Source organism: Haemaphysalis longicornis, unplaced genomic scaffold (genome assembly GCF_048455015.1).
Source record: "Haemaphysalis longicornis isolate Haplotype H1 unplaced genomic scaffold, Haemaphysalis longicornis Haplotype H1 scaffold_3, whole genome shotgun sequence".
Taxonomy (NCBI): Eukaryota; Metazoa; Arthropoda; class Arachnida; order Ixodida; family Ixodidae; genus Haemaphysalis; species Haemaphysalis longicornis.
The window spans coordinates 102,281,619-102,308,247 of NW_027526335.1; the positions used below are offsets into that span (position 1 = coordinate 102,281,619).

A 26,629-nucleotide genomic window follows, 5' to 3' on the forward strand; every position below is an offset into this window, starting at 1 on the left:
GCAAACAAAGAAACACGATGATGGATTTTCATAAAACTATTTACTCAAGAAGTTTGCCGGGGGTTGACCACCTACAACTCAAACGATATGATTCATGAAACGAGGGAAACATTCCTAAAGACAGGTCACTGTGCGCACGTTGTGTGATATTTTTGTAGAGTTCTGTTTAAATATTTTGTTGCATGCGTAACTGAACACTAACAAGTAAATAAACGAGCGTGTGGGATAACATAACTTTAATGTTTCTGCACTGAAGGTTCTACAACAACTGCCTCCGAATCGGGGCACACACACAGTTTTCTTGCTTCTTTCGGGCGAGAGTGTTCTTATCGCCGGCGCCCGTGTTTAGAGGTATCGACGCGACGCGCAGGCGCAGAAGCGGCGCCGAACCGTTTCGCCACAAGCGTAATACACGTATTTTCTGCAGCATTGCTACTGTGCCGTGTTTGTTCCTCGGTGCAAACGGGAATACAGTTATCTTAACTTTGTTTCATTTTGACAATAGTTACGTTAACTTTTCAAACACTAACGACCACGTTTCGATAGGCCCTTCCACTCTCAAAATAAGAGAATAAGACCTGAACAAAAAAATATCCTTTGAAAACACATTTGCCTCCAATTGTTAAATAAACTGCCAGACGCTGCTGATTACAGCAACGATAACAGGCTTTGAAACCTGTATTTTTCAGATAAGAACTTCCTGGGCGTAAGACAAATATTTTCCGTTCATGAATACGGTTACTTGTTTCCAACACTAAATAATCAATCTCTTCAATGTAAGATATTCAGTATCACTGGAAATAAGCAATCGTTACAGTCATCAGTGAACTCAAAGAGATAGCAGTGCCTGCACCTTCACGAATACCTTGCTTAAATTTAGGGGTTTACGCGCTGACGCTACACCCGAGCTACAAGGCTGACCGTATTGAAGGTTATGAAATTTATGTCGGGTTTTTTAACGTGCATCGAAGTTCCATGCCCATAGGGGTTCCAGTTTTTCGCATCTGTCTGGAAAAGACAGCCGCCAAGACCAAACAACAAACACGAGGCATCCTGTTCAGCTGCACAGCTGCGCAGCGCATTTCCCACTCAGCCATCAAGCAGGGTGACGACTGTGTGGCTTTGGTGAAAGATTAAAATTATGTCTGGACAGTCGCCTAACAGACAGTCGCCTAACAGTCACGGGACAGTCCCTAATTGGTCCCCAGTATGGAAATGGTGCGCAGCATGCAGTTAACGACTCCAAAAACAGCCTGACGCCTATACAGTGCACGTGCATCTGTGAGTGCATGCGTGTGTGAAGTTCACACGCTCTAAGGTCACATAACAAAGAACTCGCGAAACCTCAGTCCACGATGACAAACTCGCCGATTGTTACGGCTGGAGTACATTTTTCACCCTCCTTGGTCCATCGCAAAGAGGAGTCCTTCCCTTGTGACCGCAGGCGAGGACGACCGCAGCCGCACCAGCAAGACGGGCAGCCGTGACATGGTCGACATGGTCCTCCTGAGCAAAAAGCTGCACTCTTCCTTCGACGAGACCAACGCCAAGAGCTTCTACCCTTCGCCGCCGAGGCTGCAGCAGTCTCAGCTCCAGCAGCAGCAGCAGCAGTCGCAGCAGTGCCTGTCGTCGGCGCAGAGCGCCAACCAGCTCGCCTCGGCGGGCCAGGAGTTCGACGACGCCAACAGTGACTGCGACAGCGTGCCTTCGAACGGCGGCGGAGAGGGACAACACAGACACCACCACACCTATGATGTGCCTTTCCACGTCAGAAGGGTAAGCGAGGCGACGAGGATAGCATTCACCCCAGCGCCGTCTTCCAAAGGGCGCTCGAAAATATTCGCCGACCTGATAAAGAATTTCATGTTTTGGGGAGTTTTCGACGAGCCTTTTGTGCGCCCGTCTTCCCTGTGTAAGGGACCTTAAAGAGGCCTAAATAGGGTGGCGAAGGCTATAAGGCCTGAAGCTTTGACCGTTTCCTCTGACCTCAAAGTGCTGTGTATGCTTCGAGCTGATAAGCTCGAGCAAAACAGTCAGGGAGCCTTGCCAGCCTTGTCAGGGTTGACAAGGCTGACAAGGCTCCGTGACAAGGCTGACAAAACAGCCTTGTCAGGAGATTGCGCTCCGAGGTACGCGAAGCCATTGGCTCCACTCAGCAGTTCGTCCGGATTTTTTATTTTAGCAGCCAGCGTGTATTCTCCGCCTACTACTGGCTTCGTTGCACTGCTTTTCGCGTAGGCCGTCCTAGCGATGGCACTCAGTTCTACATTGTCGAGACTAGCGTTTGAAAGCCAGATAGGCGGGATCTGAAAACAACGGGCTCGCTCACGACAATAATTGAATATTTCTACCTGCGACTAGCGGCCCGATTGGTTTCTTGCATGCGTCCGCTGTCGCGGCGAGCAGGTGTCTCCGAGGCCGGGACGCGTAAAAAGAGGCTTAGCATCGCCGCAGTTTTTTTTTTTTTTTTGCGATAGTATGCTAGTTGGCATAAATACTACGTCACAGGTATATATTAACCCCCGTTTCATTCGGCCACCGCTTTATGAAGCCATGCTGACGACGATCCCCAGCACAATCTTTCACCGCACCATCATCCCTTTCACGCAATGGAAAACTGATTTTCAGCAATAGTCTGGATCTGGAGGCTGCGACGAACTCTAGCTGCTGTGGTGTGCGCCGCGTCGTGTGCGGTCCATGTCCGCCGTGAAGGAAGATGGTTGCCGCGGTTGCGTGCGTAGTGTTTTTGCCTGCTGAAGACGCTCCCTGCTTGTCAGCGTTATTCATATCTTGTAATCGATGCGCCATATGAACAAGCTCAGTTAACCTCGTGTCACAGATGGCGACGGTTGACATTAGTCCCTGAAAAGATACGCCGTGCCGGAGGGCCGCTCTCGTGGACGCCGCCTGAGCCACCGTAACCACCTGAGTCGGAAACGCTGATTGGCTGCAGAATTTGATGGAACCCGCCAAAAGCGGCGCCGCAGTCTTCAGCACCAGCTGCGTCATAGAGGCTACGCCAGAGGAAAGAAAGCTACGCTAAAGCCCCGTTGAGGCGTGGCAAGACTTCACATGTCGACAGGGAAAGTAAAGAACGCTTATCTAGCAGTAGCACGCTTGAAATCGCGACCTATTTAGGGACCCTTTGAATCATCGCCTTCAGTCTTTCCTTCATACCTGGAAGCACTGCGAAAGCTATAATTATCGCCACCGCAGAGCCCCAGTGGGTGTTGTGCTCGTCGCAGGAGACACAGCTCCATCAGTAAAATCAACAGTTGGGCTAGTTAGTGTTCATACATCCTTCACTGGCGCTTGACAAAGGACGACAGCAGAGAAGACACACACGCTCCAAATAAAAAAAAGTTAGCGCCGTCGTGTGTGTCTTTGTTGTCGTCCTGTTTCAAGCACTACTTAACGGCAGCTCCATCTACTGCTTTTTGTTATTGCGATCTTATTTACAGTGGCTACCGAATACGTTTATTGATGCGACTGAAAAGGAGTCGGTTAACCCACCAGACATCACTCCGAGTGACGTCACTCGAACGCACAAATAACTCGAAGGGAGGGGGAAGAAGAGTAAGACGCGTTATTTGAGGAACTTTACAAGCGATCTGATTGATGTACATTAGCAATATTTCATTGATTTGCGTTGTGGCCCCCTGTTCTAAGCACTCGACGCGCTTGCTGACAATATTCCGAAGCACTTATCATCTATTGTTTTTTTTTAATGATGGAAGCTAACATTACCACATACGGCTCGAAGGCAGCGAAGCTGTACGCAGCCTTCGTGACCACCACGACGGTTTAAGTCCACGATTGCTGCCGATTCGCTTCTTCTTCGCTGCCACAACGACCTTTACTGTGTCGTTGTTGCTGTAATGGCGAAGAAAATTTAAATCAAAGAAGCAAAACTAACTAACGAACGAACGAACGGAACGCGCACACTTGAACTAGGCGCCCGCAAGTGCAACATGTACCCTACCACGTGTTCTGAGTTCAGCTGGTGGCGCGATTCCTCTCCCCGCAGCCATAGCCGAGTAAGTAAGCCGTTTGATTCTCGGGTACTAACTCACGGTAGTAGCCGAGTGCGTAAGTCAACTCACTCTGACTCCGTTTATCTACCAGACACTGGTTGGAATACTGCCGGTGCAACAATTTGCCCTACGTCAGCAACTTTTGCAAGAATTGCAGAGTCGTTTTTATCTCGGTCAACGCCGGCACCGCGGTGGGTGAATGCAAAGAGCGGGGTGACGAGAGTGCTGACGTGGCTCCGCCTCAGCTGCAGGGTTGTGCTTCGGCCATAAACGCCTCTTATTCGGATTTAGCGCCGTTGGTATGAACGACCGGACAGTCGCCTGTTCTCTCTCGAAGTGCGACGGATGGCCTACAAAAAATTACTCTGTTGCAATTCGGTCGCATGATATGGCAGGGCTGATAGGGCATGCGTCTCGCACGACAAGCGTTCCTGTCGTTACGGCAGAAGATCGTGGCAGACGCTTTTACAGCCGGCGGGCTTGCGTACAGCGCCCTCGTAAAGGCTGCACTTCAACGTCGCACGGACTGCGTCGTAATTCACGCCATACCCGCATCCATGAACGCCCCTTAGTAGACGCGAGAGTCTAGAATGGGCGACCCTTCGGTTTGCGCAAAGTTCCAGCACCAAGCTTTATGTTTTCGCACATTTGAAGAAGACGCGTCGTGTGCGAAGTGACGGCCCTGCCTGTACGAAAAAGGTGATCTCGTAGTTCTGATTTCAGCCTACGCAAGAATCGCCAGTGCTTCTTTATGGCTTTTTTTTCCCTATTGAACAGAGACATTACCCATTCTCCCCAACTAATTCCTTCAAATCTTGTACTACGCTTCCATGCTTCATCCGGGCAGCTCGAATCTCGCTACAATTTTGTTGGACGGAGAACGCTGCTGTTATACCTTAGTAATTAGTGTTTAAAGGGATGGATTTAAAATTATCCCTCGACTGCACCGTTATATCACGTGGCAAAATACCTGTGACGTACTTGGAGCAGCAGCCGTAAATCCGCAGTCCGGGTGTATACTCGGAAGTTGGAATAAACCGGAAGTTTGGAACCGCCGGTCACACCCTGCAACTGCAAAACAGCAGGGCGTGAGGGAGTGTACGAACCCGACGCCACCTAATGGCGTATATCTGTATACTTGGTTCACGCTTCGGACGGTGTAATCGATCACATTAGGACGATATGAACTCGCCCGAACCCTCAGTGTCTCGTGAGGAAACAGCGGACACAATTTATTTCGAATTTGAAAGTACGACATCCGCTGAGTAGATGGCGCAACGTCCCCGTCACTCATAAAGCCGCTCGTTGCGTTCGCGTCCAAGTCATTGTGTTTTCTTCAAAGCTGTTTTTCTGCCGCCGAGGCAGTTGGAATCCCACAATAATCCGGTAATTTATTCGGCGCCAGCTGATCGCGCCAATTGTAGGCATCGAGTCACCGGCAAAGTCGGAGAACGCAGGTTTGTGAGTCGCTGTATTTTCTTCCGTTTTTCTCAATATACAACCTGCTTGATTGAAGTTCGTCCGAATAGACTGTCATGAATGTTGCTCTAGCGAGGGAATTTTAAGTGCAGAGCCCTTTCGGGGCTCGCCTTGTCGCCGTAGCTCGCTCGCTGGACCCATGTAGAGCCACACGGCGTTCCGTCGTAGTGGCTGTCGTCGCAGCGTAACCCAGAAGCTTCGAATGCCAAGCGGTTTATATAGTCATAATCGTTCGAAACTCGTGAACCGCTGACGCTTGTGATGCATCTCCGCGTTGTTTAGCGCAAAGAAAACTGTGGGTACATTTAAGGCAAAATATACGTAATTAACCGGCAGCGCCCGCGTTCATTTAGTTGGAAGAGCTCGACTGTAAGTGCAAAAAAAAAAAAAAAGGCAGGGCAACGCCGGCACGTGCGGGAGGAAAAGCAAGGACAAAAAGAACAGAACTTTCGCTTACGCAGTTTCAGGGAGGGTCGCGCGAGCACTGCGAAGGGGGGAAATTTTAATTGCGTTGGGTGGTAGCAGTGAGCGGAAAACAGTGCTACAGCCCATTATGGCGAATTACTGCTCTGCACTTCCGACCGCTTTCACATTGAGTGGAACGGCTTTAATTTTTTTTTTTTTTTCATTAGGAACCTATTACCAAGACTACGTGAATTGTTAAAAAATTTCGTACATTTCCCTATTTTGATAATTTTCACTCCGATTAAGTTTGAATATGCTTGACAAGTAGTCAGGCCCACCAGAATTTTAAGCGGTTTACAGTAGCGTTTGGCGTCTGCTTTGTCTCAGCTTTCCATTTCAGGACTTCAAAAATCCTGGTGCGACAAAGTAAAAGCACTCGCGCAGTACTGATATTCAAGAGTTACGAGAATATAGTGTCACCGTTCCAGACTTCTAACCATTTCAAACTGCTCATATTTACCCAGAGACGTACTCAGCCCTGATCTTGAAACCATGCTCCCAGTCTCAGAATACATTGAAGTTCAACTTTATTGTTTGCTCGCACATGCAGTTTATGTTCAATTCGTGTGAGAATTTCACTTAGCAGTGCCCCGCAAGCGTAAGCTGATGGTATAATTGGGGTCTAGGTTAAATGAGAAGTGTTTTTGAAGCCATCGTATTCTTGTTTACCCATGGAAATTTTCACCTACTTTTTCCAGAGTGTCCAAACTCGTAGAGCGAACAGGGTTCTAGAAGCACAAGGTTCTAGAATTAGTAAAGTTTTGTCAATAAAACGTGTTATTATGGCAGATAGCATTTATATTCTTGATAGCCTTAAAAAAGCATTAAGGGTCAGGGGGTTTCCATTAGTGGCTTAACTAAATACTATCGCAACAAGAAGATGGGTGGTAAACCGGAGGAAGGAGTATGTTAGCTTTGTTTCCATCATCGAATTCTGCTGCTTGTCGGCAGAGAGTATTAGAAACAATGCAACTTTGCATCGGACATCGCTCCAACGCGAACCAGGGCCGATTGAAAATGAAATAAACGAGTCAGCAACCAGACTTAATTCCTCTTCCCGAGTAATCTGTGGGAACGTCACAGGAGGCCAAGGGGTGTGTGCATTTACACACCTACGATTTCGCACGTTCCTTACGTTCCTTTTGAAGTGTGTCGAGCGGATTGCACACCCTGCCTCGTAATGAGGAAATGAATCAATTCCACTTTTGGTACAGCTTTTTTGCGGGAGGGCGATAGAGCGACGAGAGACAGGGGCATTTGATATGCCTCCTCAATAATGTGAAGACCGGAAGTAGAAATGGGCATCATTACCCCCTTCCCGTTGGCATTAGAGATGTATGAAAATTTTCTCTGGAGTTGCACCCGGTTGCGTCAGTGCAGTGAACGTAACGTCGTAAGCAGTGGCCCACCATAGTGAGCCTGCATTCAGTACAACCAGTGCAGGCTAAAAAATATCCCTAGTGACGCTTCGCGCTATCATTTCGAAACTTACTGGCTGGGGAGCAGGATTGCACGCCTGTAGATGCACGGATGATGCATCTTACATGATAATAACACCGACGTTCTCGCGTGAGGAATGGATGCGGCACGTCGGCAGAAATTCGGGCCGTAGATCAGCGCACAGAGGGCTACACAACAGAGGACCACAGCGCACGGGCCACGAGGGGATGACGTTGGCCGATCCGGCTGCAGTCGCATCGATGGCCACTTCGTTTCTAGGCGATGTGAAGTCAAAGCGGTGGCGTACGCGCCCGTCTCGGCGTGCCTCGCCGCCGCCGCTTGAACGCTTCCCTAAATGGAGTGTGCAGAGAGTACAAGGCCGAAAACAGTGACGGCGACGAAACGCCGATACTGGGGGTCAACAAAGGGGGCGACAGGTAGCCAGTGCCACAGCTAACGGGAGGAAACGTCACCCCTGAGACGGTTAGAGCGCGAAGCACGGATGGAATGGTGTGCGTGGGGCGTGCGAGGAACGCCATGTGACAGGCTTCTGGAACCGGAGGAAGGTGTGCGCATAGGGCCGGTCTTTACGTTCGTGAGGAAGACGGGCGAGAAGCTCCCGCATTCCAACAGATCCACCATGAATCTGCCATGAAATCATTTTTTTTTTGTAAGGATAACTCACTACCGTTTCAAGCGCTTAAAACTGCTATAATTAGTTTTCCTTATTATGGCGCGGTCATTTTTTATATGTACGAAGCTACTGGCTATCTCGGCTACGACAGCTAAATATTTTGTCTGTAAGTATTATAAAAATAATCATAAAACTCCGACCAAGGAAAAGTTGCTGGTGCAGTGGTATGCCCCGCTGAAACATCCTCCTCTATCTTTCAGCTCGACTATGCAACCCCTCTCTCCGAGCGGAGTGACTCGTTCAGCGGCGCCTTCCGGGTTGCAATTGAAACGCCTAGAATGCCAGCAGGGAGGCGCCTTTGCTTCCAGTGCCTTGATGAATGAGTCTCATGAATCCCGGAGCTTTATGGAGCTGTCCTCAGCCCGGGACATTTTTTGTCCCGCACTCACACCGGCACCTCCGGCCCGCATTCATCCAGAAAAAAGGTCCCCCGACAAAGAAAAACAACAAGTTTTCCAGTGAAGTCGCTGTACCTTATTACTTTTCTAGCTTCCTTTTGCAGGGAAAGACTAACCGAACTTCACCGCTTCTCTGTCTGCTGTATGCTTACAAATTTATCTACGGCCGTGGGCCGGGTCGGGCCGAAGGGCGCAATTCTTTTCCCCACCCGGAAACATAAGGCGTGCGGGGAGCGCCACCGACATTGAAGCCGGGACGGTCGCAAGGGGTTGTGGATGCCTGGCCCGAATTGTTCGCACCCCTATCAGTTCGCCCTCAAGGACACAGCTTTTTATGATTAAAAAAGAAGCACAAGTCGGGGTTCACGAACACGGATGCCCGCATTGTGGTTTATGGATATAGACCTGAAGCGGGCGGAATGGACTTTGGGGCGAAGGGGACGAGCTTTGTATCCTTAAAGCGGTGCAAGTGTAGAATTGACAATTTCCACAAAAAAATGTGGGAAAAGATGGAAGCAACAAGCGGCACTTTTGCCTGAATTTCGTCCTCACCCGTTGCTGCGGTTTTCTGACTTTTTTTGCGGGTCGGACACAACATGCGCCCAACAATCGCCCCCTCCCCTTCTCACTCGCCCCTAAGCCGAAACTTTCGAGACCCCGGCGGCCGCGGCGCCACAGCCCGAGGTGATCGCCGTCTCTCCCGCGTTCCCGCTCAGACATAAAGGATGTGATTGACGACCTGTTTCGTTGTCTTCCTTTCGATCTCCCCTTCCACAATTCTCCCTTGCTTATATAACTTCGCTTTCACATTGCAGCTTTTCCGCTTGCCTCTTCCCGTAGCGGTGTCCGCAAACTTCGTTCAGTCCAAGTTCTTCTGATGCCTTCTCAGGTCGTTCAATCATTGATTTTTCCCTCTTTCCAGCCACCAGCCTGGCCTGGTTCATTCGTAGGTTTTCCGCGTGCGTGCTTGCTCCCCAGTGTGTCATCTCGCTGACCCTCCCCCGTAAATGCAGAACCGTCGTAACGGGGATCATTACATTGCGTCGACGCGGATGGCGCTTCAGGAGTAGCGGCATGACGTCATCGTTGGCAGCCTCCTCCCCACGTCTAGGGAAGTGTAGTTTAGGGAAGGGAAGTGTACGGATAGCGAAGAGAAAGCACGCTAGAAAGACAGCGGGAGAGAGAGAAAACGCACGAGTCTATCGACCAGCACGACAGCCATTGTCGCTCCCAACGTTGTCCAGGCAGTGGCCGCCGATGCGGGGCGTCGCCACCCGCCACGCCGAGCGCGTTATCTCGTCTCGAATGCTGTAAACAAGCGCCCTCAGCAGCCCGCCGTGTGGCGATAGGAGAGAGAGAGGGGCAGAGGAAAGAACCGTTACACCGAACGGGAGACAGCGTTAAGAAAAGGGAGAAACAGTGCATAAACGCTACTCTTAAACGATGAGGTTAGCTGGGGCTTATGAAGCGAGGAGAGGGGGAACAGCGTGCCTCAGCGAATCGATAATGACGCCCCTGCGCAACGTCCGAGCGAGACCTTCCGAATTAAATGAGAGTACACGGCGGGAGAAAAAAGAAAATCGGGAGGAGGAAGATAAACGCGATGAAGGGACAGAGCGCGGAGGAGTACTTCGAGCGGCGCCGGTGCCCGGCGGCATGGACAAACAGTGAACTCTTAAGCGTGGTGCGCTAGCGTTTGCCGGGGTAACTTTGTCTTCAGTGTATTCATTTCTTTTATTCTGTTTTTTTTTTTTTTTTTCAATTTCGGCTTCTTCCTCGAAAGCCGGGCACGGGAGTGCTAGCACGCTGCGGTGCTCGCGCTGGCGTCGTGTCCCGGTAATTGGAAACCAATAGGCAGCCGCGGAGAGCGTTTACGATAGCGAAGGAAGCATCCATATGCACGGTCGAGAGAAGCGGCGCGATTTTCTGCGCCGCTCGAGCGCGCACCAATCATCGGTGATGTTTGCCGGCGTGCGGCACGTGTCTCTTAATTTTGTTTCGCTGAACGTTGCTTAACGCCCAGATTTGTTTGTTGGAGTAAGCCTCGCAAAAGATTGAAAGTAACGAGAGACGAGGGAAGAATGCTGCGAACGCCGAGTTGCGTAAGTGGCTGTCATAAGCGGCTGAGAACGACGCTAAGCGAATTTGACCCATACTGGTGCATCTTTTTTTTTTTTTTTGCCTTCTGAAGCTTGCATTTCTTTTCAGCTCTTCAGAAAAAGACAATTTTGGTGATGGCTTAGTTTCACTTTTGAACGAAAACTTTGTTCACGTTTAAACGAATGCGCTAAGTGGTGGAAACTGCGCGAAATGCAAAACAAAACTCTTCCACGTGTTCCCATCACGCGAAAGGAACAGTTTCACCACATTTCGGAAGGCGCCCGATAAACCCGGAAAGAACAATCAAATCATAGAGTTCTGGAGGCTCTTCTCGGATTACTCTCCCAACGCCCGCTAGTCGGCTTCACACAGCACAAGAATGCAATGCGTCGGCAAAGCCATACACGTGGCTCAAAAAAAAAAAAAAAAAAACTAGCAAAAAAACAGCTATCTCTCACCAAGAATCAGACCCTTGCGCTCAGAGGCGCAACACCTCTGCAACTGGCCACTGTGGCGGATGGTGTACGAAAGTTTTCGCCACACAGTGGCGGCTGGAAAATGCGAGACATGGGATTGTCTCATGCTAATACGTGTTGCTGTAATTTTTTCTAGTTATATTGAGTTAAACTTGTAGCAATAAATAAGCTTCTAGCGTCTGTTTTTTTTTTCTTTTGAAGTATACGCGTTAAGCCGGGGAAATGGGCCTAAACGGGAGCATTATTAACGGCAAGTTAGATCGTTCTTCAAGTTCGGCAATTGCGTATAGAAATTTTAAACTGACGGGTTTGGGTCCGCGATTAGAAAGGAACATAAGCTGATTAATAAGATAACGAAGAGGCTTTCCGTACAAAACTAAACGGGGCCTCAAGGTTATTCACGAATCTCGAAAGGTAGGATGCAGTGGAAGTTGATCTAGGTTTAGAATACTAAGTTATATTACTGCTTAGGAATCATATTTAGCCCCCCCCCCCCCCATCCTATCCAAAATAAAAAGGAGAGATGCTAACACGGAACAGTGTTTTCGCAACTTGGTTGTAATTATGAAAAAAATAGGCATTCAAGGTAAGGGAAGCAGAAAGACTGTGTCTGGCTAGGAGTAGGGTTAAAAAGGGCCGCTCCCTCGTGGGTCATCCGTAGTGCATATTTTAGGCTAAAGTTGTGACTGGTTGATAAGATCGAAATAGTCGTTAGGACGGTTTGAACGTTCTAGGAAAAAAAAAAAACGTGTGTAGGCCTTTACAGTGGGACGACGTTGGGTTTTGCCTAATGCATACCCGTATAAAACACATTGATTATGAAAAAGTCAGCTTTCATTAACCGAAGGGAAGATTGCTTGTTTTTCGCATTAAAGAAATTGATGATTTTATTCAAGAAGCTACCTAATTAAATTGGGGTCAGTTGGAAGAAGGTATCTTTCCCGGTGTCGAACATTTCTGGTTGTTGTACCAGTTTTGCACAATCTTTTTTATTTCTTCGCTTGAAAACAGTGTACGCGAAAACGCAGTCTTTATTCTATGTGGAAGCGCTCGTCAACTCTTCCCCGCGAACCCATTGATTGCGTGAAGCATCAAGGCGAAACTAGCGCGTAAACCCTGCCTCAGTCCTCGATCGAGTGAGGTGAGTTTACCATGAGACATAAGCACACCGTTCGCGACAAAGACCGGTGCCGCGGTTTTCAAGTGTTACCGTACCGAAGCATCCGAAGTTCTTATTCCGCAAAACAAAAAGAAAGCGAGGAAGCGTGTTGTCCTTAATCTTACACGACGCGTGGTGTACTCCTCGCTGCCAAACAACCCGATACGCCTTTCTCTTTATTAGCATCGCCTGCAAGCCTCCCGGCCTAATGTACCGGCATTAGCCTAATGTATGCCCGTCAGCTACGCAGATAACCTCCACCGGAACGACAACGACCGCGTTTTGGGCCACGAAGAAGGTAGAACGTTTGGTGCCTGCCCGCACGGCGACCTCGGCTGATTGGATGAACAAGTGCGGTCCTTCGCTTGATGACTTCATTCGATAGGCTTTTATGACGGATGACTCGCTCCAGTGTACCGCCGCTGTGCGCCAAGCAGACAGGAAGTACGCCCATAGTGCATCAGGCCGATTGAACAATGCGCCCCCGGTCGAAGCTGGCTCGGCGAACTTGCATTGGGCTTGTACACTGCTGTCGGAGCGTCTCTCCGGAAGAGCGCGTCTAGCCGACGTCAGCGCCGAAGAATAGCGGTTTGTTTACGCCGATAACGCGTACAATAAAAAAAAATCCTTTTCAGCTGGGCCTTTTTCAAGTGTTTTCAGGGTACCTTGTGGGTGAATTTTGGTTTTCGAAGAATTCGTTTGAGTGTGAAGATGTGGTTTGGGTATGGAGTTCTCGTGTATTTCATTCCGTAATTCTATTCTGACATATCGACAGGATTACCGCCGTTATCAGCTGTGTGGAGGCCGCTGGCCGATAAACATCTGTTTTTCGCTTCCCCTGAATTACCAAGGTTTTCGTCTTAATCCTTTATTTCCGAACATCGGTGTTTAAAATTCCTTCAGCTTTCTTGGTAATTTCTCTCTTCGTGATTGACAATATCCCGTTATATTTTATAATACTGGAGCGTAATAATTTTTATTCTTCCGTGCCCTGTTGCTACATAAAGAATATCATACGTTCATTGGAAACGGCCTTAAAAATTAGAAATTACACAGAGGAAAAATACCGATTACAAATGATAACAAAAAACGCATCAAATGATATCCTGCTTTATTTAAATCGAACGCGTTGCCGGTCGGATAGTATTAAACGCCGGATGCGATGGTACGCTGCCGCCTAATTTTCCGCTTATTGGGCGTCAGGCAAACGGCGGACAGCGCTTGCCGGTCTTCCTTTTCTGTTACATTTCTTACGCCTCGCTCTGAGTTTCGTACCACTTTCTACACCTTATACCCCAACTGAATTTACATTGATACCCTGACCCAAAGTATTCCAGGTTGCCTTCGTCCTGCAGTGGACCTGAGTAGGCTGTTAATGATGATGACGATGATGATGATGAAGAATGATGATGATGATGGTGGTGGTGGTGGTGGGGGTGGAGGTCTTATTATATTTCTTGACGAGTTAATGTCACCATATCCCAGTTCGCACATTCCGAAGCGCACGACCATTTACCGCGCACTTACAAAGCTGCCATACTTCATCTCCAGCTGTGCCTAAATTAAGCGAGGATTACAGCTATGCTATCGTTCAAAAGATTTTCCGCGCGTACATTAGGGCTCGCAACTCCGACGATTCCGCCCGCGCAGAAGGCAGCCATCTCCTTAGAGATGCACGGCCGTTACTTTGAATGTGGTCGTTTTGCGACTCGCGCTAGAAAACACCGCCTTCTTCTCCAAGTACGGTGAATGTACCGTTGAGAACTGCAAGCAAAAAGGGGGGTCTTCTTTACGGTACCGCGTTCAGAAAACAGTAACGTCTCTGGCATGGTGTGCTGGGTCAGCGTTTTGTGCACAATTTTGCGCTTCATGTTTCGAAGCTTGTTATTACCCTGTGTTTATATATTTTTTTCAATTCCGGGTTACTGCTCCTCCGCGGGCTATAACGAGACCGTATTCCCTCGAGACGCGCCGGGGTGCGTCCAAGGTCTTATACGAGCGGCCATAGAAACTGCAATTAGGAGAATTAGGCAAGAACGTTTTCGAGAGGATAAAACCATTAGCAAGCCTCTCTTTTTGGGCGTTGCAGGAGACGTCGCCAATTTGTAGATGGTGGTACCAGTACGAGGAGGCACTTGTGCTTTCGTAGTGCTTTCGTGGGCTATTTTTCTCGACGTTCCAGCTAAGCTTTCTCTAAAGCTTCTGGACTATTCCATTTTGCGTTTTGGGGAGACATGAGCTTTCGTGCTGATTTCTTTTACTATGCAAAATTTTGAGCCAAGTCTTCGAGTGTATTGCCGACTGCTTCAAAATCACAAGGCCTATGCAACATAAAGCTTCTGTTAACGAACGTCCATGTGGCTACACTTTTTTTATCTTTCAAAAGAATAAAACACAAAAATAAATCGGTTAATTCTACGCTATAGCTTGAAATTGCAGCGGCCAATCCATGCTATTTTTGGTTCTTGCCTTAAAAAAATCCCGAGCCGAGAATACGGGGTGAGAGAAAAGCCGAGGAAAGGTCGTCGTTGCCTTAGTTCGTACGCCGAGATTTTCCGAAATCCGATAGCTCATTAAGTATTGGTCGGAGCTTGGCGTGTTGGGCAGCCTTCTCTTCCTACCTGCGAGCTTTTATTTAAAGATGCCTGTTTGCTTGCCTTTTATTTTGGTCTCGTATAGTAAATTTTGTTTTTTGTTACTACTTTCTCTTTCTATGAGAGAAATCAGAACAGTTGTGATGGGTTCACTTGCTTCACTACAGTAGACGCCTGTTCAAGTTGGCTATTTTGGACGGGCATTTCAAAGATGAGCAATTAAGCCAAGAAGAGCGGTTTTGTAGCAGTAGTGCAGTCATTTCTCTTCTTAGTGCTTTATTTCGTTCCTTGTTTTCCAGCACTGTTCTACTATGCAAATTAGGGGGAGGAAAGAAAGAATGCAGATTAATGGCCCTGAAGGAAGCACACGCAGGTCGCCGAGATGGATGAGCAAGCAAATGAGGGAATTAAGCTTGTCTTGCTCGGACGAGAGCTACAAAAAAGGAAACAAAGGAGAGCGGAAGGGAGAAGACTATTATGTAGCCATGATAGCCTTCGCGTTAAGGTGTTTCTTTGTTTATATTGTTGTAGCTGGAGGCTGCAACATCTTTCTTGCAGTTAGTGTTCTCTTTTACTTTCATTGTTTTTTAGCGCGTGATTCGTCGTATCCGCGTACCCCCGTATTTTTTTTCTTTCCTTGCGCACTTGTCTTTCGCCGGTAATCAACGAAGCAAGCATGGGAAAGTCGGGCAGGGAAGGCAGGAAGATTAAACGAAGAAGCGTCTGGTTGCCCGCTTTGCACAAAGAGGACAGTGAGATGGAGGAGGGTGAGAGAAAGACTGCAAACACTGCACAAGTAATTAAAAAAAGTAAGGTAAGTGTAGGACCTTCTCAATCATTGTCAATGCTGCTCCAATGGCATGGACATCATCATTGCGGGTCATCACTCTGCGAGCGCCATAGGGTCGCACCACTTCTATAGTCGTCTTCGCCCTTTCCAAGAGCATGGGCGCTCATTCCTCCCGTCCATGAAAGCGTAGATCATCTTCAGAGGTAAAAAAGCATCGGAATAAGCGTACTCACAAATCAAGTAAAAAATTGGCTGGCGATTACGATACTCCCTAATGCGATATTTGGGCGCAGCAGCAGTGCGCTGAGGCAACACTCACTCGTGGGTTCTATCGCCGGCAGCGATGGATGATGAGCCTCCGCGTCCGCGGCGCGAAGTGCGTCTCAGGAAGGGACCACGAACTGCATCTTAAACGAACGCACATCATAGTCACGCGCACGCTTCCCTCGCGTTCTCGCCAAGCGTCGTGCCGTCGAGCGCCTCGTGCGGGCAAAGCATACTGCCCCCTCCCGTCCTCCACCGCATACTTTCGGAGAGCGCTGGCTCGCGCCACCACGGCGAACCGCCCTCCCCTCCCAATTTCGCGACACTACCCTGCTTTGCTTTCTTTCAACGTTGGCTTTTTTTCTTTCGCTCGTCGGTATTTCCAACGTTCACTCGGTTACGCCGACAAAGTGGCTCATTCCAGAGATGGCCGCCAAAGGGCTGCACCCTAAAAATAAACCTTAACGTAAACTACATAAAACAGGAAAAGAGGAGAGCGAAGGTCAGTTATTTACATGAGCGAAGGTGACTTATTTACATAAGTCTGGGGGCTTGAGAAAGCATAGTGGCCATTTTGTAGGACCAATTGGAATGGTGACAGGCAATGCTTCTGTCCCAGGATAATCTGCACCTTAAACTGGCGGGTATTGAATTGGCCCAGTGTGGTAGAAAGCTGTGGCCTCTACGTTATGCAACGGATGCACTATCGCAATAGGTTTCCAATCAAAAGCACACACTTCACAAGAAGGCCTGTTAGCAATACTTATTCTAAAAGAGTAACCGTTCACAAAATCAAATCTTAACCGCAGGCGACAAAGAAGCGCAACGTCTGAGCGGGGCGTGTCAACAGGTACACATCGCTGTAGACCGGGGTCATAGAATGAGGACGCGCTTTCAAGAAAGTTAAGGGGGATATGGAGCATAGTGCCCCTGCATCGTCAAGCTGTGATCTAGCGCGATTCAGGCTGATTAATGATTTTAATGAGAATAAGGGGCCGCTATGCCAGCAGTGTAATTCTTAGTGACGCCAAAATGGCTTGGAAGCTACACAAAAACGATCGCATGGCCATACCTTACTATTTCATCATAAACATGCCGCATTTCAGACACAAGATGTTCAAATTGGCCGCGGGATCGGCCGATTGAAGGAAGTAAAGCGCGAACCCGTAGAGGTATCCTAGTAGGCAGCCGATTTGTGCTGCAATTTATGGTTTCTGTGCAGGAGGGCCTCACAAATGGCTGCTAGAGAGAGAGGAAAAGAGAGAGGGAGAGAGAGGGAGGGAGAGAAAGAGAACTTTGTTATACAATGATGTGAGAGTAGTTCCTCGGTCCATGCAGGAGCCCATGTGCTGTCCAGTCTGTTAGCTTTGCAGCGATCGACGTCGTAAGGTTGGGTATCTTGAAGTACATGCCTTTTGATACGGCTGGTATAACTACAACCTACGCCAATTCAGGGCAAACACTCCCCTGCATCTACGGAATCTGCGCTGCCGCGTTGTGCCCTGCCTTGTGGACACCCTTCGAGCGCCTATTGGACACCCTTAGACCAGCGCCCAATAGACGCCCTTGGAGCGCCTATTAGACACCTTAGTGGGCGGCCTTATAGCCGCATTGGAGTGTTGCCCTCAGTGACACCATGGGGACTGGTCTCTTCGGTAGTCCCCGCACACACTTCAAGCCTCGCGCTTTGCTACATGCCTGCGGCCACTATCTCCATATCGCTGGTGGCTGCTACAGCCGCCAATGTACCTAACCATCCAGGGGATACAAAATGCTTGTTTGGCTTCTTGAGCTCTTCAGAATGTATTTTTAATATTTATACATGCAGGCTACAGAGACCGAGTCTGTGTCTAGGTAGATGGTCATGCTCACTCTTTAAAGGTGTAACAATAATGTGCACGACGTCCTCGAGAAAGCCTACCTACAATCCCCGGTTTTCTCGCGTTGCTTACGGGGGTTTTTTATTGCCTTTTATTTTGATCTCGCCACCACCAATTTCGGGTTTCAATTAATGGGACGATCTGTATTTGCAGAGAGAAAGTTATGTCCGCGGCAGCGGTGCGTGCTTTCTACCGCGGAGTTAGCAGGAAGTGGTCACTCTAACGAACGCCGGTAACAGCTGGGTAGGAACGAAATTTCTTCGCTTCATGAGGAGGAAGCTCCTTGTATTATATTTCCATCTTTGATTTTAGTATTATTTATATGTGGGCGACTTCATGAAATGGTATCTTATCCTTTTGAAGGGTAAATCTAGGGTTAGTTGGTCGTCATCACTAAGAGTGAAAAATGAGTAGGTGCCTCCTAGTGCGAATTAAAAAAAAAAACATTAATTCCTTACGCGCGCCGGCGCCACCCGTCGTGTGATATATGTATATTGTTATTCCTGCGTATTTATTTATTTGTTTGGGGAAGAGCCCCTTAGGGGCTGGGGCGGTTGGCGTCTCCATGTCGTCGTCGTCGTCGTCGTAATCGTCGTTCGTCTCAAGTAGTAACAGTAATAAAGCACCGGAAAACTCGTTTACGCCTCGCGATAGAGAGCTCCGTGCTTCAAAGACAAGAGACTTTTACACCAAAGCTGTATACCTGTACCCCCGACAGTTTCATCTCCGTCGGCAAAAACGCCAGGGCGCCAAGAATACACTAAAATACTGCATGCTTCGTCCCCCACCATGTTTCACGTCAGTGGAGATGGCCCGGGATTTTTTTTGTCTGTCTGTTTGTTAACCGGTTGGTGGGATTTTTTGTTGCCTTCAGTTGTCCTTTGTTCGTTATTTGTTCTCGTTCTGTGTGATAGTTATTTTTAATACGCCGCATTCTTTACCAAGTATCCCCTCCTCCCCCGGTCAGGACCGTGTAACGCCCTGCATTTGCACAAAAATGCATAATTAACGGAAGTAAGTCATTTATTCGTTATAATAGACTGCAGGAAGATTATTGGTCGAACAACATTTCAATAAAAACGACGCGAGCAAAAAAAATAGAAATCTTACAAAAATGAAATAGGTAAATCAAAACTATGAATGTTATGCATCTCCTCCAAAAACTTAGGACTAAAATAAAGCAGTCCTAGAAAGGAACGTTGAAAACACGACTAAAGAAAAAACAAAAACGGGCCAAATGTGCGACGCCCTACGCAATCGCGTAAATAGAGTTGATCGGTAGAATGTTAGCGACCGAATATATCGTAACGCTGTTTTGCGTACGTGTTCATTTTCTTGTTTTTTTGTGGGCATTCTAGGAGATTATCAACTGAGCGCATTCTTAGCTAAAATATCTTGCAATTGGGTATTTTACAAGTTCAGCCTTAAAAGACCATGCAACACTTTTTTCAACTTTTCTTGAAATCTTAACTGCTAGCAGAACGTAGTCACCCAACACACTCAGTACTTAGATTAGGGGGCCGCAAAGTACCTCAGCCAAAAATTACTGCTCTATGCCCATCAGATAACTTGGAAACTCGCTCAAAAGATTTTTCTCTCTTTCTTGGCATTGGTGTTATTCGACGGCTCGAATTACGTTACTAAGGCCATGTAGCGGCTGTTGGCCGGTTTTCCTTCAGTTGCAGCAATGAACGCTTTTCGATACCAACTTTAAAAAAAGCCACAAAAATACAGCAGTAGTGGAAGGCGCATCTGGCGCGACGAGCAAATCTCGCAGTGCCGCTCAGTGCTGGCGATATAGCTTTCGCAGTGCTTCCAGACGCGAAGGAAAGAGTGAAAGCGCTTAAGCGCTTATCGAAAGTGTTGCAGGGTCCCTTTAAGTTAATTCTTAGAATGGACTGGCTTTATGTAGCTGTTGCGAAATTTTGGGAATTACATTGTATATGTCATAGTCTTAGAGAACTATCAGAAGACGCATTAATTTTTCGACTACCGCAGCGAAAACAGAAAGAAATAGGTTGTATGCGTGCTCGTGTCCAAAAAAAGCACGTAGAATGTTACGACAGCTTCTTTTTTTTCAATAAATGTTTCTCACTACGTGTAGTATTATCTCACAAGAAGGAAGAGACGAAACGCGTGGGCCTAAAACAACCGCGGCGAATTTCGCGGGCAACCCTGAGATTTATCGCTTGCACGAGGGAACCGCTAGAAGCCTACGCAGCTTCTAGATAGTTCTCACAAACACATCTGAATAAACGCCCAAGAAGGGAATAAGCGAGGAGAAACTGCTAGTAAAACAAAAAAAAAAAGAAAAGAAAAGGAAGAGATCAACCACGAGCCGAATAATATGGTTGAAGTTATTCTCTTTCTTTCCTTTTTCAAACTTGAGTATTCTCTGCTGTCTGCTGCACACGTGCTATTTTCCATACTTCTTTCGGCAATCGGTTTCACCGTACTATTTCATTTATTGCTCTTTTTCAGTGGGGCCCTCTCCTTATTGCGGAAATATTTTGGCACCGGTGTTCTCTCTGTTTCGCTGGGGAGCGAAGGCGTACGCCCCGATCCACTTTTACTTCTAACGCCGTTTCTTTAACATTATTATTCTTATTATTTAAATGTTCCAGCCGGAGAAGTTGAAATGAACGGCCGAACGGGGGAACGGGAGGAAGGGGGTCTTCGCGTCGTCGTCAAAGATCGTATTCGCAGACGTCCCGAACTTTTCTTTTTACCTCAAACAGGGAGTTCCTTTTTTGTTGTTTATTTCAGAGCGGCGGACTTCCCGCCTTTCTCGAATCCCTTGTTCTCTCCGTTTCGTGTTTTTAGTTCTTTTTTTCTTATAGAATTGTCGCCAACTCGAAACCGTCGCGTTCTTTTCTTCGTTAGCCCGCATTTCTTACCGCTCAAGTGTCTCGACGGCAACCGTCCGGGCTGCGCCATCTAGCGGATCTAGAAGAATGTGACAGCGTTCGTTTTCCACAATTTTTTTGTTCCCGTTTCACGCTTTCATTGTTCATTGCTATCACTTTGCCAGCCGCACGCTCACTTTGGGAATGATTTTGATTTGCTCGCATCCGCTTTGCTCCGTCTCATCTCTTTCTCTCTAGCCTCCGAATTCCATCCCACTCGACCGCACCACCGCCTTTAGATTTTCTTCCCTTTTCTTCACACCGCCGCCGCCTCAGCGTTTCGTTTTTGTTTCCGTATTCCCCAAATTCCCGAGCACTGCGTGACGGGAAGTGGCTAGCGAGTGGAGGAATTTATCGACCACTTATTTGCCACCATCTGCAATTTCCATCGGTATGAACATCTTCGCCGGGTATTTTTGTTTCTCGTCGGTGATATCTGATGGCGAGAAACGGGCTTCGAGCCTGCGATAAATCTTTTACTTTTTGACGCGGCCGCTATTCAACTTGCCTTCTTTTTATCGTTTTTTGTGCTTTGCTCTGCAAAAACTCGTCTCAAGGGGTGTCAGTTTTATTTAGCACTCCTCTACTTAAATCTAACTGCTTTCAAATCTTTTCTAGTACTTTTTTTTTCTAGTACTTGCTTTTCGCAGTGAAGCTGCACGTGTGACAGATGCAACCGGGAGCGTTATCCGTGCATTAGGGGGAAAAGCATGAACCGTGTTGAAAATATAGATGGGGCGGGTTCTGTGCAAGGTAGCTTTGTGCAAAGATTTAAAAACTTCAGGGTACTTAACCTTACTTAACAGGGTACTTAACCACGCAATAAACGAAACAAAATCTAAATGGGGCAGAAATGTCAAATTTGTAGACTATTTCAAAAGCGCCTGACTAAAAATTACTCCTATTTTTTTTAAATATTATTTTATGAGCCGTCTCATGCGTATACCATGACGCTGGGTGTTTGATACACCAAGCCGACAGCGCTTTCGCATTCATAGCAATTCGAGCGCCACAAAGCGTTCTACGCGTGATTCCGGGTCTCGGGTAAACAAAATGCTGCGCGGTCTAAGTTTGAAAAATGTGTGGGAACAGTTTTGTAGTTGTGGCTGCAATGGGCCTTTTAAGAGAACAACCAAATCCGCGTTCCCACCTAGTTAGAGGCGTTTTATGAAGTCTGTACAATGGTGGCCAACTATACATCGAAAGAACTAAATGCGACCCATAGTTTTAAATTGCAACGCGCACGACGTGTTTGCCTGGTTTAAGGAAGAAGTTGGTGTAGCACCAAATTACAATTTGCGGGCGACTGGGGCCATCCTAAAGGAGATGTGCGGAGAAAATTTGGCGATAATTAGTAATGCAAGCGCTTGAGGTCACTGTAGATATATTCCTGGAATAACTAAATGGGACACTGAGTTTATATTTGGAGAGAATAAGAGGCGCTGGGGAGTGGGTGGGGTGGTTAAGGTCATGTTCTGGCAAAGTTTAGATGTTGCTGCTTACTTGGACATTTTGGGGAAAACAACTAAATGTGCCTTTCAGTCTTATTGATGGGCGTTGTACAGACCACGCGCAATGTTGGCCACTTTCCTAAAAGCACAAAATGCGCACCCAGTTTACGTTTGCAGGGAATGTTGGCATATCGATCGTTATTTTTAAAATGTCTTACTTGATTATGGCGCCTGAGAAAAATTTTCAACTTACATTTTATGCACGTTTTGGGCTGGAATAAGTACCCGGGGCACCGAGTTTCCATTTAAATTTGATGGTGGTCATGTTATGGGTTAACGAAAGGGCATTGGACGATCTAGCGCTGTTTGAGGGTGGTCGCAGCAGCATCTTCGGAGCGAATTTCTCTGTGGTTCTTCAAGGTCGCTTAAATAGAGCATAATGGGGTTTTCTTCACATCTCTGAATTGACCCGGTACGCATTATTTTCTAGTTTTCTGCCCCCATCTTTCCTTTATTGCAAATTAAAACTTGTTGCAGTAGGAGCAAAACACGGTTTTTATGTTTTCTTTCGCGAAAAGTCAGTTTCTGCATCCTTACAGGGTTTTTACCGATATGCTACTTGGGTGAACAGGGGCCGGGCTGTGGATTTTTAAGGCGCTTCCACCCTTTCGTTGCTTATGCTATGCAAAGGCAAAGTTCATTTTAAAACTTGGTGTTTAACCGCCGCGGCAGCACCCTGGCTGAGGCCGAAAGTTCGACTGACTGAGGTGAAGGACGTACTTCGGATGGAGGTAAAACGCCACAATGCCCTTGAGGGTAAGATTTCAGTGTATTTATTTATTTATTTATTTACTCTCAAGGCCGAAGCATTACAGAGAGAAGCGGGTATAAATCGTACAAAAAACAAGAAACACACAGCTCAAAATTATATGCACACAATGGCAGTCTGAAAACCATAAAAAAAGACTGTGATGTGAAAAAGAGGCAGGGTAGTTGTTACAACAATGTTCAACATGGTTGCGTGTTTGAATGATGCACACGCACACAAACAAAAAAAAGTAACAAGAGAAAGCACAGCGTAACACAGCGTAATACAGCGTAACACAGCGTAATACAGCGTAACACAGCGTAACTGAAAATACAGCGTAATACAGCCTAACACAGCGTAACTGAAATTCTCAGGCAGTCGAAATTGACCCGAACCTGTCTACTACAGCGTGTCTCGTAGCGCACGTGTACTTTCGGTGTGCCAAATAAAAAATTTTGCCCCTTCAGAAATGTCTTACCTCACAGCTGAAATACTTTTCATGCCCCCCATAAGTCACTTTACAGCTTCAGACGCCAGGGAGTAGTTTATGGACATTCCCGTTTGGAGTATCGACTAGTGTATTACATAAATAGCATTAGTTTAAGCAATTATTTTGATATGTATTATTCTTTGACTAGTAACCCAGGGTTTCGAAGAATTCGGCTCAAACTTTTCTACAAGGTTTTGCGCGCCGGGAAAAAACTAGTAGCGCCATCTATGGGCATACCATGTAAGCGAACGTGATACGAAGTATTTAAAGAGAAGACCTTAATAAAGTATTAACACTGGGGGGCAGTTCACTCAGTCCCGCATTGCTCAGCGCACACGCAGTCTCCAGCAGATTTAAGAGACAAGAGAAGCGCATGACCGATATTTGCACTGTTCTGTGAACTTAAAATATGCATCGAGTGGTTGCTGCGAAAATATCCTCGAGAACGCGGCGCCGGAGAGAGACGAACTAAAAAAGAAAAGAAAGTGGAAACATGTAAGCACCACCACGTGCGGACGAGGCGTTCGCGTGTTGGTAGAATAGCAGGCCACCACGTGTCGTGGGTTTAAAATATTTATCCCGCATTTTTTTGTTGGGCGTTCAGTTGCAACTTTAAGACCCACCAGGAAAGAACATGTTCTAGGTACTTTGTAAAAAACATTCCGCAATATAAGAGTTTAGGCCCCAAGTTTTCACTGCCATCTCTGGTGCATGTTTAGGGTAGCAAATTTATTTTTTATGGCGCAAGTGCACCGGCAGAAGTTTACAAATGGTGGAACCTACGAAGCGCCGAGCTTTATTAAGCCGAAATCCGTAGGTGAAGCTTCAAACGCGAAAAGTGACCTTAGTTGTAGTGATCGTCTTCGTCGACGTCAACACAAAACGTACCAAAATGGCCGCCTCCGTACAGTGAAATTACCATACTTTTTCGATTCTAAACACCCCCAGATTCTAAGCACCCTCCCTTTCGGAAAATAAAATGGGAAAAAAGTTCGCATGTAATCTTAGCCCCCCCCCCCCCTACTTCGCCCCCCCCCCTTTTTTTATAAGCAACCATCGCAAGGTGGATTTCAGACGCGTGGAAGTGGGCCCAAGTTTATTTTGTGGCCGAGTCCTTAATGAAGTTCTTCGGCACAACAGACTCGAATGGTAGCAAGGGGACTGAGTATCCTACGTGGGCGGTGGGTTCACTGTCGGTACTTATTTTTCTTTTTCTTTTGTATGTGGGCCAAATAAAACAACATTCCTTACGCCCGTCTCGTCTAGATACGGCCGCCAAAAAAAGTGGCGGGGGGAAGATGAGGGTGGTAAATTAGGTTTTTCGAATCTAAGCACGCCCATTACTTTGGGCACCACGATCGTGGAAAAAATGGGGTGCTTAGAATCGAGTCAATACGATAAGTTGGTTTTGTGTGGGGTTTGAACTCGGATCACCAGAGCAACGGGCAAGTGCGTAACCACAGGGTTAACCCGGCACCCTGGTGGAATGGAACAAAATCAGTCTAAAGTGGACCTCATGAAAGTCGCCCGTGAAGGCACGTGAGTAAAACAGGTGCACGTGGAGGGGAGATCTAACTGTGGGGCAGCTGCCGTGAGAATTGCGGCCAGTCTGCCTGTTGGAGGAATTCGCATCACAATACGGAGAAAAGAACGCCAAGAAAGAGGCGCGCACCCGATGTAGCAGTAAGGAGGTCTCTGGTAATCGCTAAGCTTTTGCCTTCAAAGCACGTAAGCAGACTTAAGTTGCCAAGTAATTTCTCAACTCCGCCTGTGGTATTATGTGTAAATTCGGTGGCATGCGCTCCATCTTTGTCCGCGTTCGCGCCACTTGTACGCCTCGGTGAGTCGAGCGCGCAGCAATGAAGGGCGGAAACGTTCTTTCCGGGCCGTCTGCGTTCCGGGAACAAAAACGATTTCCCGATAAAAGCACCACCGCAGGCTCGCCCTCTGCAAACGCACACACGGACAGACGCGAAAAGCACACTGACGGCCTTCCAAGGCTGCGCTCAGATTAGCATCCCCTCACGTTCGCCCCGGCTCTCGAAGCAGTCAGTCAAAAGTTTTTCTTGCTGAGCCTCGCTGCAGCCGCAATACGTTACTACCGGGGAGAAATAAAATAACTACAATAAAGCTATTTCTTTCCATCAGGCCGTTGCTTTGTACATTCGCACGTCTGCCCCACTGTTTTCATTTCCTTACTTCGTCTTCACGCCCCGGGGCCTTCCACTGCAGCTGAGGCTTTGTTTCGTCTGACATTTCTTTGTTCTTTTTTCATCTCCCTCTTACTCTTTCATTTCCGCCTGCCCCAGACATGCCGTTTAAGCAGCTCCATACATCAACATCGGGTCTTATAAATCTGCGTTATGCTAATTTCCCGACTGATTTGGGATTCAGCGCAAGCGCATAAAGAAAGGAAGGCTTGCGTGCACAGTCGACGGCAAAGTTGGGGCGCATATTTATATTCTGCAGTTTACGCATATCACGCGGCCGTTTAGTGGCTTAGGGTTTTTCTTTTTCCCTCGTCTCGACGATCCCGGCTGCGTTCTTTTGTTTTCCGCGCCACCGAATTTCGGTCGGTCGTTTGTTATGAAGATTGGTTCGGCGGCCGAGATTCTTCTTTTCGTTTACGACACCCACAATGCCACGCTTGTTATTTTACGGCGTTTCTTCTTTCTTTTTGCGGTTGTTAATGACGTAATAACGCGAAGATTTGATCTTGCTCCCTGAAAGTGCACCTGATTAAGGGTTAATACGCTCTAACAGGGATATAATTCGTAAACGTTTCAGCTGTGAGAGGAACACAGTTTGCCCCACCAGAGACTTGCAACTGTAACGAGCCCAGCGATGGCATTTACGTTAAAAAACTACGCAGGGAGTTCCAAACTGCATTGAGATATTTTAGTATGCAGTCAGCGAAGAAAATAAAAAAAAAACATATTTTTCGTGTATTGGTATTGTAATAATTTGAATACGTCTGTAGCGGGAAAACAGTAAAGCTTTCGTGCTAACGCCAGTTTTCGCAATAGAAACTATAGCTGAAGATGAGTGCGTAGTAATATATGTTAAGTAAAAATGCGATTACACAGGCATTTATCGTGAACACTAGCGCATAACTTGCGCCACCTCAAAAATTGCCCAGTTCTTAAGCAACGTGAAGAGGACAATTGCTCTGTCGTTTGAGGATTAAAAAAAATTCACGAC

General features: G+C 47.3%; 1 protein-coding gene across 7 annotated transcripts in view; it reads left to right on the plus strand.

Moving 5' to 3' along the window:
- The window catches only part of LOC144174969 (cell adhesion molecule Dscam1-like), a 550,580-nt gene that overhangs the window by 496,223 nt on the left and 27,728 nt on the right, over window positions 1-26,629 (plus strand). For all 7 annotated transcript variants that reach the window (XR_013323566.1, XM_077703961.1, XM_077703960.1 and 4 more), the window contains exon 22: window positions 1,445-1,776. Coding sequence is in view for 6 of the 7 variants with exons in the window: in XM_077703961.1 (XP_077560087.1) it covers window positions 1,445-1,776 (332 nt within the window). In the remaining variant the exon portion in view is untranslated. The remainder of the gene's footprint in view (window positions 1-1,444; window positions 1,777-26,629) is intronic.